The sequence below is a fragment of the Rhinolophus ferrumequinum genome, chromosome 3, assembly GCF_004115265.2.
Source record: "Rhinolophus ferrumequinum isolate MPI-CBG mRhiFer1 chromosome 3, mRhiFer1_v1.p, whole genome shotgun sequence".
NCBI classification, from domain to species: Eukaryota; Metazoa; Chordata; class Mammalia; order Chiroptera; family Rhinolophidae; genus Rhinolophus; species Rhinolophus ferrumequinum.
Window position 1 is genome coordinate 91138392 of NC_046286.1, and position 17293 is coordinate 91155684.

The following is a 17293-nucleotide window of genomic DNA, read 5'->3' on the forward strand; positions in this document are numbered from 1 at the left end:
TTAATACTTATGAACCTCTTTATTTTAATGGTTACTCTTTGTCATATGTCTGGACTTATTTTCAGTGACTTTTGTATTTTGGTATCATGTTGGTTTTTCCTAGTAGACTGAGAAGCAACTGATAGAAATATATATAGTAAAATACAAAGAAATAATATTTGTGTATTGCTAGCTCAGTGAGAACATTTGTATCTCAAGACTCTCAGAAGTCTTTTTAAAAACTATTGAAATATTTGTAACTCAACATTCAAATCAGTAATAACTTGAAAGAAATTATATTTTTACAGATATTAATTGAAACGTTCCTTATAGGTCTTTTTCTTCATTGTTTAGACAGGTGCTTTTAAGATAGCTTATTTTCTGCTGCTCTCTCTCTCTCTTTCTCTCTTTCTTCTCTTACACACACACACACACACACACACACACACACACAAACTCACAAAGATAAAATACTATGTAAAAGAGTAAATGATTTAGTCACATTTTTAAACATATGTAAGAAAGTTTTACTTGGGTTTCATTTTTAATGGAAATGATGGTGTTTCCAATTTGTGCCTGTTTAAATCTTTTAGAGAAATTAACTGTAAATCATTTAATGTCCAATCTGTAATAATTTTATCAACTGTCTTACAAACTGTATTTTGCAATAATTGTTTAATTCTACAATATTACTCTGGTCTCCCTTCTCTGGTGGAACTAACATTGAAATGTTCACAAGTGAAGATACTAGGGCCAAAGCTACACAATTTAATCAATTCATATGTACAAGAAATAATTCATTCAGTGTGCTAAACATTCAATACCTTATTGTTTGATTACATGAGAATAATAAAACATAGTATTTTCAATATTTCTTTTCCATGTATTTGCAAGATTATTGTTTAAAATCAAAGCCCACATTATAATTTTTTTTGTTATCATTTTCACATTTTTAAAGGGTTTTAGCAACAGTATATAATTAACTAAGAATCAATGTTGCTTTTGAATAGAATATTAAGATAAATCTCATTTTCTGGGAGAACAGAAAGTTTTGGTGTAAGTTTTCTAAAAAATATTAATCAGTATATGTATAATGCAAGAGCACTTGACTAAGATATGTGTATGTATGTGTGTATGTATATATGTATGTATGTATACCATATTTTGCCATGTATAATGCACACTGCTTTGCCCAAATTCATGAGGGAAAACTAAAGGTGCACATTATACATGGGTAGTACTAAATCCATATCTATATAAATGTTTTTAATTCTTTTATTTATGCTTATGAATTAAAAGTGTAACTCTAGAAATCAGTGAAGATATCCATATGCAAAATAATACCTGGTAATACATTAACCGGTTTTGTGGTACTTACGAGGAACTTGCAGCAATGAAGAGTTCTTGGCCTTCTATGATGTGTTAATACCGTAAATTTGTTACTGGTACATAAAATTTCTTGTATCTTGTATATGTTCTGGTGTTTTGTAATTATTTGTTACATAAAATTTATTGTACCATAATATGTTAAAAAATAAATGCTAAAATTCCTTTATAATTCAAAAACAAGTACCTAAATGTAAACAAATGAAAAATTTGAATTAAAAAGTTAAAACGAAAGTTTTTCCCTGAAAGTTTGGGCCAAATACATGGGTGTGCATTATACATGGGAGCACATTATACACGGCAAAACATGGTATACACAACTTTTAGTGTTAAGTGATTCTAATAATATTAATTTGCTAAACCAGCAAATGGGAAATTAATTTTGCCATTAGTTTGAGTTAGTGAGTGTAAAATTTGATAAATAGCTAGCGTGTTCTCTTTCCAAAAAAATTATTCCTCAAGATGCCCTCTTATTTGATAAGAATAGCAGACAGCATCACATGTACTACTTTTGTCAAAGCCTATTAATTAGATAATATTCTTTTTAAAAAATATATCAGAGTAGACAGTGCTTTGCTTGTTTTAATTTTATCAAGGATAAAAATACTGTTAGACTCTTAATCCATTAACTGCCTCATGAGCTTTTCTATAGATAAGAATTTTTGTCAGACACTGCATCTTTTAAAAGAACTTCTAGAATTGTATATACTGCTCCCTTGTGGCTTATGCCAGTAACTATACCATTTCCCCACTTGTCTCTCCACTTTTTTCCTCTGCCCAGAATTCATCTTCCTCCACCACTTTTGTAAATCACTAATTTATTATGTTCTTCTGCTTTCCATGTCTTCTACTCTCGAGCTCTCTCCTTACCTATTTCTCTTATTCATCTCTATAGTTTTCCTTTTTTTTTTTTTTTTTAACTCGGGTTAAAACAAGACAGTTTACACACAAAATTCCTCAACCCCGATTTATGCTTTCTACTTTGTATTTCATGTCTTCTCCCATGAATTTTTCAGGTTTGCTCCTAACCCACCTTTTGATTTTGAGCATTTGACAGATTTGGTTACTGAGATTTGCTGTTTCCACTTTGTTTACATAAATTCTATTTAATTTTCCTGAGAAGACTAAAAAGAAAGTATAATTGTATGTTTTATGCATGTGTAATTTATATGTGGCATATATTATAAACATATACTTTGTGTATATATTCATATAATACTCTATATATACTGCATAAGCATATATAATAAATTCTTACACATATACTATACTTACGTAGGCTGTATATACACTCATATTTATGTAATATGTAGTATTACATGTAATAGTATTAGAGAAGGACTTTTATAAAAAATGAGAACTTGTATCAAGTTGGGTTGTATTTCGAAAATTGAAGAAATAGCAAAAATTTGTTGATCTTTATTGCGTGTAAAAGTTCATTTCAGTTATTTCTTTAGTTGGGTGTTTTCTTACTGTTATCCAGAACAATTGTGAATCACTGGTTCCTACAATTAGTATTTATTTTTGAATGTTTAGTTAATATAATAAATAAAAGATGTATACATCTTTAAATAAAGATCTATATTGTTTTCTTTAGCACAATATAAATATTTGTTTTCCGTTTGTATATAATATACATGCATATAATAATAAATTTATATGTGTAAGATTAGACTTTTTATTTATAGGTTTCAGATAACACTAGACCATTCTTGTATAACCCTTATCACTTAAAAAATATATTAAATAGCTTTGTGAATAGCTTCTTATCACTATTCATATTTGCAGAAATAATTCATCTGTTAAGGCTACTAAGGGATTGCTTATTTTAAGATGGAGTTTGTGGAATGTCATATGTATTTTGGAATAAGTTTATTACTGTTTTAAGATTTTATTTAGAATTTTGTTAGAGATACTTTGAACCAAAAACATTGTGTTAAACATTGGCATTTAGAAAAATTCTTATTGTCTCTATCCATCGTCATTTAAATTTTAAAATCTGATTCATAATATTAAATTGTTTCATTTAACTTAAATTTATAAGCCTATGAGGAACCCATATAAATGGACATTGAATGAAATAATAATAATTGTTGACTTTGTACATACATGGAACTATTATGTCTTATGCTGGCTTAGAGAGTAAATAAAGTAAAAAGAATTAAAATAGTGTCAATATTAAATTAAATCTCAATTTGTATTGCAAGGGGGCTAAATTATGAGAATGTAGCTAACATATTGTCTTGGGAAATAGAAAAAAATTTTAAATAAAAATTAATTACAATACCAATTATAGATAGCTTGGTGTTTAAATAAATTTTTGTTTTAGTTAAAGAATGGAATTCTTTACCCCTCTTCTATAGGCTATCCACTCTGTGGCTTGGCATCATGAAGGAAAACAATTTATTTGCAGTCATTCAGATGGTACCTTGACCATATGGAATGTGAGATCCCCTGCTAAACCTGTACAGACAATCACCCCACATGGTAAGACTGGATCACTTTTAAACATTACCTAAATTTGATGGATAGTAAACTGTTTTGAGTTTGCGTTTGGATTTGTTTCTCTGTTTGCCTTGAGGATAAGGATGGGTCTTTCATTTTGAGGGAATTAAAAATAATTACACATACAGACATAATATGTAATAAATATGTAACCATGTAATAAAATCTCAAATTTACTGTACTTACAGTTGAAATAGCAAATTTGAACTTTGAGAAAATGTTAATTTCTGAATATTTCACTAGTTGTCCAAAAAGTAAATAATTTTTCAAGTGATATAGGACTTACTTTAAGCTTTTCTTATTTTAAAGGTATCAATTGCAAGTTGCTAATGTACATATAAATTTATTGAAACACTTGGAGCTTTATAGAAGGTAATTTTATACATTAAAGTGTTGTGTTGAGGAATCCCAAGATCACCCCTAGTTTGATGATTCACTAGGAACAGGACTCAGCAAAAGGATGCAAAGCAAAATCAGTAAATGGAAAGGGAACATGGGGTGAAGTCTGAGGGAACCAGGCTCAAGCTTCCAAGAGTCCGCTCCCAGTAGGATCACACAGGACATGCTTAATTCCCCTAGCCGTGAGTTATTACCACATGGGTGAAATGTTTTCTATCAGAGACGCTCACCTGAGCCCAGTTGGCAGAGTTTTTATTGTAGTCATTTTGGAGGCACCTTCTGCTTTAGCACTTAAAAAATTTCAGACTCCCAGAAGGAAAGCAGGGGTTCATCATAAACCGCAGTGTTTGTACAGACAGCTGGGGTACAGTGTGCCACCCTTATGAGTGTGGGGCTAGTGGGAACCATCTCAAAAGCCAAGTTACCAGATGCATATCTATGGCTAAGCTTCTTGGAAGCTGACTTTTCTAGAGATAGCACTCTCAGGCCTGCTATGTTAGTTCCTTTCTGCACAACTAGTATAATATTTACAAAATGTAAAAGAATATTTTATTAAGGGATTTATTAAAAACAGATTATGAAGACCTTCTTTGAGTTTTGGATGGAGCCCAGGAAATTTGTATGTCTTTATTAATCTGCAGTCTCCACCCCCACCCTAGGAAATTCTTACCCAGCAAATTTAGGGAACTCATATTAAAGAATCTGTTAATATGGTAGTATATTGAAAAATGTCCTTGTAGCTATTACTAATATTCCGTTGCTTGCTTTAAAATATGAATGCCTACTTTAAAAAAATGATACATTCTGAAATATTGCAATGAGAAAATGAAAGCAACAGTAAAACTTAACACTTATTTTATCTATGGCAGAATGGGCTTTTAGACTTGTCTGTTTTCTGGTAAAAATAACAATTCTTAAAGTCACACATTGTGGTATACTTTACCACTGCCGTGTGGTAGCAGGCAATTTTCTGGAAAATCACTTATTTTAAATTTGCTACAGATCTATGTGTGCATGTATCCAGAGGATAGCCCTATGACAGTAGGTTCCAGTTTTTCTTACTACATTTTCTTTCTTCCTTCTGTTAGTGCCTTGTTCCCTAATCTTGGTAATACTCCTGAGAATTCCCATAAATCTTAGGCTTTCCCAACCCCATTTGAACCTAGGAATCCATAAGAAACAAAAAAGTAGATGATTAGTTTAAGAACTTGTCAAATCCAGAAGAAAATGAAACTAATATTGAAGATGGTAAAAATAAATATTAGTTTTTAATTTTTAAGTTTATTTAATTTTCAGTAAGAATAGTATAAAAATAATTTTTTGTTTTGCGCCATTTGAGAGTAAGTTGTCAAAATACTGCCCAATCACCCCCAATATTCTAGTATCTATTTCTTACAAACAAGGATGTCCTCTTATATCACCAAGGTTTGCCTTTTATCAGAAGAATCTATATGTAAATTTGATTTAGTTGTCATGTTTCTTCAGTCTTCTTCAATCTGGAACAGTTTTTGAGCCTTTACTTTTCATAACTGACAAATTTTGAGTATTATAGGTCAGTTATTTTATAGAATGTACCTCAATTTGGTTTTGTCTGATGTTTTTCTTCGTGATTAGATTCAGGTTGCACATTTTCAGCAGGAATATCCCAGAAGGACTGATGTCCTTTTTTGCGTCCTCTCAAGTGGAACTTGTGCTTGACTTGTCCCATATTGGTGTGATCCCTTGATTAAGCTTCTGTCTGCTAGATCTCTCCATTATAAAATTATTATTTATCCCTTTGAAATTAATAAGCACTTTTGATTTGTATTTGTAATCATAAATATATTGATTTGAAGGAGCAGTTTGAGACTATAAACATACTGTTCCTCATCAAACTTTACCCTCTGATTTTAGCATCTGTTGTTCCTTGGCTAAATTGTTACTATGTTTGCCAAATGGTGATTTTTCTCTTTAATCTTGATCCTATTTTTATACTAAAAACGTATGTCCTTGAAAGCAGACTTTTAGAAGTGGCATAAATAAGTTTCTGCAGTTTGTAGTATCTTAGCAAAAGAGGTTCACTAGCTAAAACTATTTTTAAACAAGACAGAATATTTGATTGAATGTTTTTTGTTCTTTTTTTTTCAAAATTAGAATCCAAACAAAATGTAAGTAAAGTAAAATTTTTCTGTGGCAGGTGTTATGAAGTAGGATGGCATGTGTTAATAGTATTGCAGTCTGAAATGTAGATGATCAGAAGTATTCTTTATTTATAAAATATGAATTATTTTTAGTAGTAGTATTTACTGCTTATTGCTAGTAGTAGGTAGCATAGCAAAGTTAAATTTATGTTGATAGCTGAATTCAGAGGCAAAAGAAAGTACATTTTTATACATTAAAATAAAAAAATACATTTTTCATACCATAGCAAGTTAGCATATATTCTACATATACCATATTTGTCGTATATAATTTTCAGTACACTAAATGTCTGCTTTGATGGATTGAAATTTAGGTTTTTTTCCTCATTACTATTGTCTGTTTGTTCTCTTGCTCTTACTTTCTAGCAAACAGTTATGGTAAATTGCTTTAAATATACTAGACTTTTAAAATTTTGTTCCATTTGGGTTTTTTCATGTTTAAGCCCATTTAATGATTAAGTATCTTATTCTTAAAAAAAAAACATTCATAAGCATTATTTTGATAGCCAGAAACTGATTGTACTTTAAGACTCTTACCCGTACTTTACTGTGATACTTAGTGTTAAGAATATCTTCAGATGTCCTGAAGAATCTTTTCAACAGACATAATATTACATCAGCCTAACATGGGGTTTTGAAGCCAGTAGATCTGTGGTCAAGCCTTGGTTCCATAATTTCTGGCTCTGTGACTTTAGGAAGTCAGTTAACATTTCTGAACCTCTGCATTCTCATCTCTATATAGAGATAATAAGTAAAGTGAAAGTACCTGGACTTTGTGATATGCTATACGTAGGTAATTATAGTAAATATAAACTGGATGTGTTATTTACTTGGTAGGATAGAACCAAAAGAATGTTAGATTAGTTATCCCCAAAATACTGGGGGTGCCAAAAAAATGTATACACATTACTTGTATTCATCTTTTGTTATTGGTATATATCGAGTATTACAATTTTAATACAGTTTTTTTCCTTTCTTAAAATGTGTATATATATTTTTTGGACCTTCTGTGTATACATTTATTTATTGTTTATATTGGTTTATATATTCATTTATTTTATGTGGCTTTTCCCAAACTTACTTGATTTTAGCATCTTTTATTCACAGAACATCTGTGGTTCTCGTGTTCCATGAAGTACACTTTGAGAAATGATGGCCTAGTGCTGGAACTATAATTGAATAAAACAGTTCTCCAGATTTGCTAGTTATGTTCAGTCGTTAACCTCGGAGGGCATCTTTCATTGCTAAAGTTGTTTGATAGTGGACTCTTATTCTGAGGAACATAGCAGTTGTCTAGATAGTGAGGATAAAAATGGCCAGCAAAGGAGAATAACTTAAATTCATTTAAGAATTTTCTGATATAACACAGAATAATTTTACTATGTCTATCAAGATGGTTGATAGTAATAGTTTTTTCAGAAAGTCTTTATTTGTGTGTCTGACATTATACAACGTGTGATTTTTGACTAAAACAGAGTGATAGTTCCATTTAATCTAGTTTTTAAGACTATCAAAGAACATTTCCCTGGCAATCAGACAACCTGGAATGCAATTCTAGCTTTGTTTTATATGAAATACCTTGTGGAGATCATTACTGTTTTCTGGGACTTAGTTTCATCATATATAAAACAGCAGGATTAAATGATGTGTGAAATTTTGTGCATATGTGGAAATTAAGCCAGATTTGGTTCCATCTATTGACTCTGCAAAGTCATCCTGGTCGGCTCTAAATCTGTCCCTCTCTCTTTTGGCCTCTCTCACTCCTATGACAGATGGGCTTTCGTTATTTAGTAGGGAAGAAATTTGATAGCCCTAGAATGGTTCACGTACATACCCTGAAGTAGTCATCATGGCTAAGTGATTTGCTGGCCAAGGACCCCAGGGGATCTCTCCAGTATTGTGCGTGTGTGTGCATGCGCGTGTGCGCAGAGTGAGATTTTCTGTGGTTGTTACCTTTACCGGAATCAGAAATGAAGATGCAGGATGGTCAAAATTGATAGGTGTCCACTATAGGCAATGTTGTTTTTAAATTTAGTTTCTGGAGTTTTTTCATCAGTGCAATCAATCCACTTATCAAGGAATAAACCAAGATAGGTTTAGTCTATTGTATTAAGGGTCATTGAAGAAAAAAGAAAATCAAAGTTCACATAAATAAAAGTAATTTTAATATTTCATGCATGTGACATACAAAGAATTTTATTTATCTACTTTTAATATTCACCCATAGCATAAAAATTCAATAAATAATAAAACCATACCTCAGTTCCTTATATAGCTCATTGCAGAGTTTACCTGTTTATATATTTGAAAGGCCTTACAGACTCCACAGAGCATATTCAAATAAGGCTTTCATTTAAAAGCAAAGGAGGTGGTGCAGGAGGAGAAAGAGCGCAGACAGGCATGCTGCGGGATGCCCCATGTGCAGGCGTCCATGGGCACGTGTCTACATAGGATTGTGCCGAGTTTCCTCACTCCAACCACCGGGATCTGACTTCTAGGAACGCGAAAAGAAACCCAAGAAGGCCCTGTAAATTATAAAGTTACTCTTGCCAAACCTCCTAGGCAGATTGCCAACCTTCAGTGAACTACTATACTGGGGTCACCAGGGGAGTTTGGGGATTTTTGGACCTTGAACAAGCACATTATAAATCCCACTGCTTTTAGCTAAGAGTCAAAAACTAGGTATTTAGTTGTCTCCAGCCCACTCCAGCTATAAATTAATTCTATCTGTACTCTCATTAAGGAAAGAATACCCTCCCCATTTCGGACTAGTATTATTAACAATGTAATTCTCCAGTTTGAATCATTCTATTTTCTAGAACATCACTAGAAATACAATTTTTAAATTACATGTGTAATTTTTAAATTTACTATCGTGTTTCCCCTGAAAATAAGACCTAGCCAGACAATCAGCTCTAATGCATCTTTTGGAGCAAAAATTAATGAGACCCGATCTTATTTTACTATAAGACCAGGTATAATATAATATTATATAATAATACAATATAATACCGGGTCTTATATTAATATTTGCTCCAAAAGACCCATTAAAGCTGATTGTATGGCTAGGTCCTATTTTCCAGGAAACATGGTAGTAGCCATGCTAATAATAGTAAAAAGAAACTGGTAAAATTAATTTTAATGATAAATTTTATTTAACCCAGAATATACAAAATATTGTCATTTCAATAATGTAATCAACATACAAAATTGAGATATTTCAAAATTTCTTTTTAACTCTTTGAAACCTAGTGTGTATTTTACACTTAAAACACACCTTAACTTGGACTAGCTACATTTGAAGTGCTCAATAGTCACATGTGAGTGGTGGCTACCATACTGGATAGCCAGCTCTAGCTTGAGAATACAACTGCTGTTGTCATGAGCAGGACACAGCTATCAAAGGAACAGTTTCACACACATTTGTGTCTTTCCACAGTGTCAGACTTCATTAGAATAAAGCCATGGATCTAGTCCTACTGACTCAGTTTACCACCAGCATTAACGAAGACTCCAGTCAGAGAATAGCCTCCTATAGTCAAGGTAGAGAGGTTTCACACAAGAAGGTAACACAGGTTTACAAGCAATGGGGTTGGCAAGGCGAACAGAGTCTTATGAAAGAAGGATGAGAGAGTCCAGTGTTCAGCGACAGTCCCTTTGGTCGGCGCCTCAGGCCGGGCTGGTGAGACTGTCAGGAGGCAAGGCTTCAAGCGCTCCATCTGGGACAAGTGCAGGTGCGGCTGTCAGCTCATGAGGTGAGGCCTGAGTGATGGATGAGCCATCAGAGGGCTCTAATTTTATGCTTAAGACTGGGTGCAGTGCACCTATCTGCAGTCCGATCGATAAAGCCATCTAGGTGGTCACACGCCACCCTGCGTCTGGAGTTACCTGGTTAGGGCATTCACTGGGTACGCCTTTCATGTGATGCTCTGGCATAACTGTCACTTTGTGACTGACATAGCTATCAAAATTACTGAGTCCATTTTGTGTTCATAATTAATGCTGTATACATGCTGTGTGACAGTTGTATCAGTTAGAAAATGTGTTCTGGATTCTAAATGCAAAATTAAAAATTTAGAAAGCACTTGTTTTTGTCCATAATCTTTACTCATTTTTTACAATTAACATTTTTTTAATTTTTTAAATTTTTATTACATTTATTGGGGTGACATTGGTTAGTAAAATTATATAGGTTTCAAGTGTACAATCCTATAATACATCATCTATGTATCGCATTGTGTGTTCACCACCCAGAGCCAGTTCTCCTTCCATTACCACATATTTGACCCCCTTATCCCTCTTTTACCTCCCTCCTTCCCCTTTACCCTCTGGTAACCACTAAACTGTTATCTGTGTCTATGATTTTTTTTGTTTGTTTGTTTGTCTTGTTTGTTGCTTTCAATTTTATATCCCATATGTGAGTGAAGTCATATGGTTTTTGACATTTTCTGTCTGACTTATTTCACTTGGCATGATAACCTCAGGATCCATCCATGTTGTCGTAAATGGCAGTATTTCATTAATGGCCAAGTAACAGTCCATTGTATACATGTACTACCGTATTTTGCCGCGTATAATGTGCACTTTTTTGCCCAAATTTGTGAGGGAAAAATACGAATGTGCATTATACATGGGTACTGCTAATTCCATATATATAAATGTTTTTAATTATTTATGCTTATAAGTTAAAAGTGTAACTCTGGAAATCAATAACAATATCCGTATGCAAAGTAATACCCTGGAATACAATAATCAGTTTTGTTGAACTTAACGATGAACTTTCAACACGAAGAGTTCTTGGCCTTCTATGATGGGTAAATATCGTAAATTTGTTACCGATACATAAAATTTCTTGTACCTTGTATCTGTTCTTGTGTTTTGTAATTATTTGTTACATAAAATTTCTTGTACCATAATATGTTAAAAAAATAAATGCTAAAATTCCTTTATAATAGAAAAAACAACCACTTAATGTAAACAAATAAAAATTTTGAATTAAAAAATCAAAGCAAAAGACTTTCTCCTGAAAGTTTAGTCCAAAAACGTGTGCATTATACACTGGAGCGCATTATACACGGCAATATACGGTGCATGTTCTTTATTCAGTCATCTATTAAAGGACACTTTGGTTGTTTCCATGTGTTGGCCATTGTGAATAATGCTGCAGTCAACATGGGGGTATGTAGATATATCTTTACAGATAAATGTTTTCAGGTATTTTTGAGATAGATACCCAGAAGAGGGATTGATGACTCATATGGTAATTCTATTCTTATTTTTTTTGAAGACCCTTTGTACTGTTTCCCACAGTGGCTGTACCAATTTACATTCCCACCAGCAGTGCATAAAGGTTCCTTTTTCTCTACAACCTTTTTTTTTTTTTTAATTTATTGGGGTGACAATTGTTAGTAAAATTACATAGATTTGAAGTGTACAATTCTGTATTACATCATCTATAAATCCCATTGTGTGTTTACCACCCGGAGTCAGTTCTCTACAACCTTTTTAACATTGTTATCACTTGTCTTGTTGATGATAGCCATTGCAACAGGTGTGAGATGGGATCTCATTGTGGTTTTGGTTTGCATTTCCCTAATACCTAGTGAAGTTCAGTATATTTTCATATGTCTGTTGGTCGTTTGTCTTCTTATGAGATGTGTCTTCAGGCCCTCTGCTCATTTTTTAATTAGATTGTTTTTTATTGTTGAGTGTGTGAGTTCCTTTATATTTTGGATAATAGCCCCTTATCAGAGGTGTTGTTTACAAATATCTTCTCCCATTCAGTTGGTTGCCTCTGTTTTATTGATGGTTTCTTTTGCTGTGCAGAAGCTTTTTAGTTTGATATAGTCCCATTCCTTTATTTTTTGCTTTTACTTCCATTGCCTTCGAGGTCAAGTTCATAAAATCCTCTCTGAACCCAAGATCCATGAGTTTAGTACCTATGCTTTCTTTTATGCAATTTATGGTTTCAGGTCTTATATTTAGGTCTTTGATTCATTTTGAGTTGATTTTTGGTATGTGGTGATAGATTGCAATCTAGTTTCATTCTTTTGCATATGGTTTTCCAATTTTCCCAGGACTAGTTATTAAAGAGGCCTTATTTTCTCCATTATTTGTTTTTGGCATCTTTGTTGAAAATTATCTGCCCATATATATGTGGGTTTTTTTGCCCCTGGATTCTCAATTCTATTCCATTGGTCTATCTGTTTTTCTTCTAATACCGTGCTGTTTTGATTACTGTCACTTTGTGGTATGAAGTGAAGTCAGAGTGTGATACCTTCAGCCTTGTTCTTCTTTGAATTGATTTGGCTATTCTGTGTCCTTGTGATTTCTATGATTCTTCACTCACTTTTAATGCCTCTTCATTCATTTACTCAACAGGCATTTATTGATCACCTCCTATATACTAGAAATTAAGTACTAGAAATATACTGTCATTGATGAACTCATAGTCCAGTGAATGAAAATGATCTATAAACTGACAACTATAATACATTATGATAAGTGCTGATAAAAGCATGCATAGTATGATGTGGAAACAGAACTAGTATGTTTTTGGATAAAGGGCGTAGGAAGATTTCACAAATTCAAGTTATATGAGCTTGATCATAAATGGTGAGTGGCGTGTTATGAGATAACAAAAGTGCATAAAAGGTCATTTTAATGAGAAGGTACATAATCAAAAGCACAGTGTTCTTGTAAAACTGTGAATGGTTTAATGTGATCAGAGTTTAGAATTCCTATGGGCAAGTGCAGTAAACAAAGACATAAAAGCATACAGAGACATGAGTGTACATCATAGTACACTAAAGATTTTGGACTTCGTGATGGACACCTGGTAAATGATTTTACCATGAGAAACATTTACATTTTGGAAATATTGTTTTGATGGTAGTGTATCAGGTGAGCTGGGCATAGAAGAGGGAGGCCAATTAGGGAGCCATTGCATTGTTAAACAATAAATCATGAAGATTTCAATTGTGACAGGAAACAGGAAGAAATGGATATACATTAATTAAATTCTGGACTTGGACCAATTAATTCATTGCAGCCAGTTTTTTTATGGGAATGGGAAGCATATAAGGCATATAAGAGAGAAGAAGAAATCAGATATGATGTAGAGGTTTATGTGATTAATCAAGTGAAGTTTTATGATTAACCAGATCTTTTCAACAACTTACCAAGGTAGTTCACAGATAGTTGAAACAAAAAGCACAGATTTTTGCTACTCTAGTGGCATAGCAAGTAAGAAATAAAATGATACCCAGTGGTGAAATCTAGTGATTTCTCTAAACATCCTTTCAGTTATATGGCTTTAGAAAATCTTAGCTAGTGCCTTATTACTTGATTTCATTTAGAAAATGCTTAGTCTTGGATTACAGATGAATAAATTAACCTTTCTGGAATGTAAGCAATAATCCGTGGTATAATTTTAAAAACCTGAGTTGAAAAAATCTGAATATGCAGATGAAAAGGACTAATTTTCAAGCAAGATTAATGAAGAAAGATCACTATACAAACTGCAACATTTTTGATTTACGGAGATAATGAAACTACACTTTTAGCATCCTTGCAGAGGTGGAAAAAGTGTACATATAAATAAATAAAAATTAGACTGCTTTAAATTTTATTATAACCATAAATGCTAGACACATAGAGCAATTTTAAAAGACTATTGAGCAACAAAAAGTTAAGATTTTTGTACCTAGCCAGGTTTTATGGAAAAGGTTCAGCAGGTATAACACCCAATGCCCTTCTTTAAAAATTGTTTCAGCCACTGAAGGATTGCTGGTGAATATTGAAATAGTTTAAATTGAGTTGTATGTGAATCATTGTTTTACTTCATCAAAAAATATGTAATACAATAATTTTTGAAAATAAATGTAAAATTCAGATCTATAATTCTAAATTCTATCAGTTGGACACTTCCATTAGAGCTTTGGGTAGTAGAAGATAAAGACTTGAGGTTGGCTTTCTTCAGAGCCAACATTTGATTCTTTACTGAAAGGTTGTATGTCCCTGAATAGATTAAAATAGATGTTGAAATTCTGAACTTTGTTCCTTGTACTGCACAAGGGACTGCTTTTCAGATTTAAACCTTCTTTTCCGTGCTTTTTTTTTTTCCTTCCCTTAATTCCTTCTCCCACCTCAACAATCTAGTCTTCTCCCCCGGCAGTCCTTCCCAATCCCTTATTCTGTTACCTCTATAACTAATCACTTCTTGGTTGTTATACCGAGGGTGTCAAAAAAGTGTATACAAGTGGACACTTTAGTCAGTGTTGCTCAAGCAGTAGTTCACTGTAATCAGAAGTGTCTGGATGCTGATGGGAACCACTTTGAGCACCTGTTGTAATTGCAGAAGTCAAACGTGACTTGCATTCATCTTTTGTTATTGGTACATATTGAATATTACAATTTTAATAGTTTTTTCCTTTCTTAAAATCTGTATACATTTTTTCGACACCCTCTGTATATTGGGATGGCAGAGGTTCAAGTTTCTACTACACCATCATTTCTGTATGAAGAGGTGAAGAAGTCATCCCCTAGGATCTTAGGTTAAGGCACGGTTTGATGTTCCAATACCAGCTGATATGTGTGTATTCATAAAAATTTAATATAATAAAGGTGGCATTTCTTATTAGTGGGAAAAGCTATGATGGTTCAATAAAGAGTGCTGACAGGTACATACCTATATCACAACTTGTCAAATTGTACACTTTAAATATGTGCACTTTATTCTCTGGCAGTTACAGCTCAAAAGCACTATAAAAGTTGCACTGAAATAACTGATAATTTATTCATTATTAGAGGAAAAAATACCTTCCCTATACCAAAATATTCTTCAGAAAATAAATAAATATAATAAATGAAACTATAAAACAATTACCAGAAATGGGGGGAAAAATTACGATTTTTGTGTAGAGAACTTCCTAAGCATGAAACCAGAAAGAGGAAAGACAAAAAAAGACTGATAGTTTTTACACACACACACACACACACACACACACACACACACACACACACACACACACACACCATCATTATACACAAATGGGATCGTATCATACAAGTCCCTTCTCCCTCAACCTTCCACCGACATTAGCAGCCCAATCCCTTTTCCTGTTCCACCAGCTAAGTTATGTCAAAAATCTTACAGGTGTTCTTCTAAAATACATATATTTCTATAATCATATATGTTAACACACACATATATAAACGCATGAGATTTGGTTTTGGTTATTGTTTTACGTAAAATAGAATTATATTAGCCTTTTTTGCATCTTGCTTTTCTCAATCCACTCTTCTTTAGGAAAATCCCCCATGTCATCTGGCATAGCTCTAATTCCTTCATTTTAATGGCTGTGTAACAGCCAATTGTTTGTGTCACAATTTTTACAATTTATTTAGCCATCCCAAATTAGTGAGCATTTCCTAATTTTCATTTCTTAATCACTACAAATTTCCTGCCATTACCATCCTGTACATATTATATTGGAATTGGTTCTTTCGTACTTCTGTTTTTAATAAATGTTCTCAAATTGCTTACCAAGAAGACTGCCTTCTTCACATTTCTACCAACCATGTATGACCTTTTTTCCAATGTTCCTGCCAGCAGAAGGTTTTATAGCTCATTTTACTTTCTGCCATTTAATTTTTCCCCCCGTTTGCACAAGGTCTCAAAGTCAGCCAGAATGAGTGAATAGGACCTTGACTTGCATCTTTTCTAGGTCTTTCCTGGGCATGCACACAGCCTTACATATGCGTGCAGCCTTTTAGGTCCCCAGGAATATGTCTAGTTCTTCAGGATTTTCTTTTAAATTCCTGGTCAGGCTCTTGTCTCAGCTGAAACCATAGCCTTAGGCAGCAACTAGATATTGCTAGCAGATTGCTGTTATTTCTATGATGTCCTCGAGGGTAGGACCTTTTGTCTCCCCAGGTGATGTCTGTGTCCATTGAATTGCTACAATACCTTTACAATACCTGGAATATAGTTTTCCAGGGAACTGCAAGTTGGGACAAAATATTGATTGTGCTCTAGGGAAGCTGCTTTTGATAGAACTTTCAATCTTCTGTATTGGCTGATAGTACTGGCTTTTCTTGTCTCTACCTGGCCGTGAGCTGGGGAGCAAGGGCTGTGGGAATTAACCGTCCATCAAAATGTCACAGCCCACCTTGTCTTACTGAGGTGCAGTTGTTCCTATTGGGTACACAGTGTTCTCCTCGTTTTGTGGCTTTGGTTAATTTCCCTAGTTTTGAAGTTTTTAAATTTAGTTGTTTTGCTAGTATTTCAATTTTTGTGGGAAAGCCAGTTCACTGATGTTCTTATTCTGTCATTTTGGAAGTTAATCTCCTTTCATAGTTTCCTTAGCTATTCATAGGCATCGAGTCCGGTGTGAACTTTTAAGGTCATTTTGTCCCAATCCAAGAAAAGCTGTTGGATTACCTAAAATTTGTAAATTAATTGTGGAAGAATTGACATTTTGGGATTTTAAGTTTTCGTAACTGGAAACATGGTAAGACTGATAGAATTGATTATTTAAATGTATACTTCTGTGCATTTAAAAAAAATTCTAAGAATTTAATCACAGCTGACACTCGGGAAAATATTTGTAATGCATGAGATAGGTACAGTGTTAATGACCTTTTGATATTAAATTTATTTTCAAATATAGAGATGACATACAAGCATGGGTAAAGGATATAAGCTATTTTTAAAAGAAGAAATATAGATGACCAGGAAGCCTAAGAATATTTAGTTAAAAATTCAAACAATACAAATTAAAATGAATTTCCACTTATCAAATCAGAAAATAAAATAGCATTGTTTGTGTAAAGTGTGTCAT

General features: G+C 33.1%; 1 protein-coding gene across 4 annotated transcripts in view; it reads left to right on the plus strand.

Moving 5' to 3' along the window:
* Positions 1–17293, plus strand: part of STXBP5 (syntaxin binding protein 5) — a 163678-nt gene that overhangs the window by 62061 nt on the left and 84324 nt on the right. For all 4 annotated transcript variants that reach the window (XM_033098940.1, XM_033098931.1, XM_033098951.1 and 1 more), the window contains exon 8: positions 3729–3852. In XM_033098940.1, the coding sequence (XP_032954831.1) occupies positions 3729–3852 (124 nt within the window). The remainder of the gene's footprint in view (positions 1–3728; positions 3853–17293) is intronic.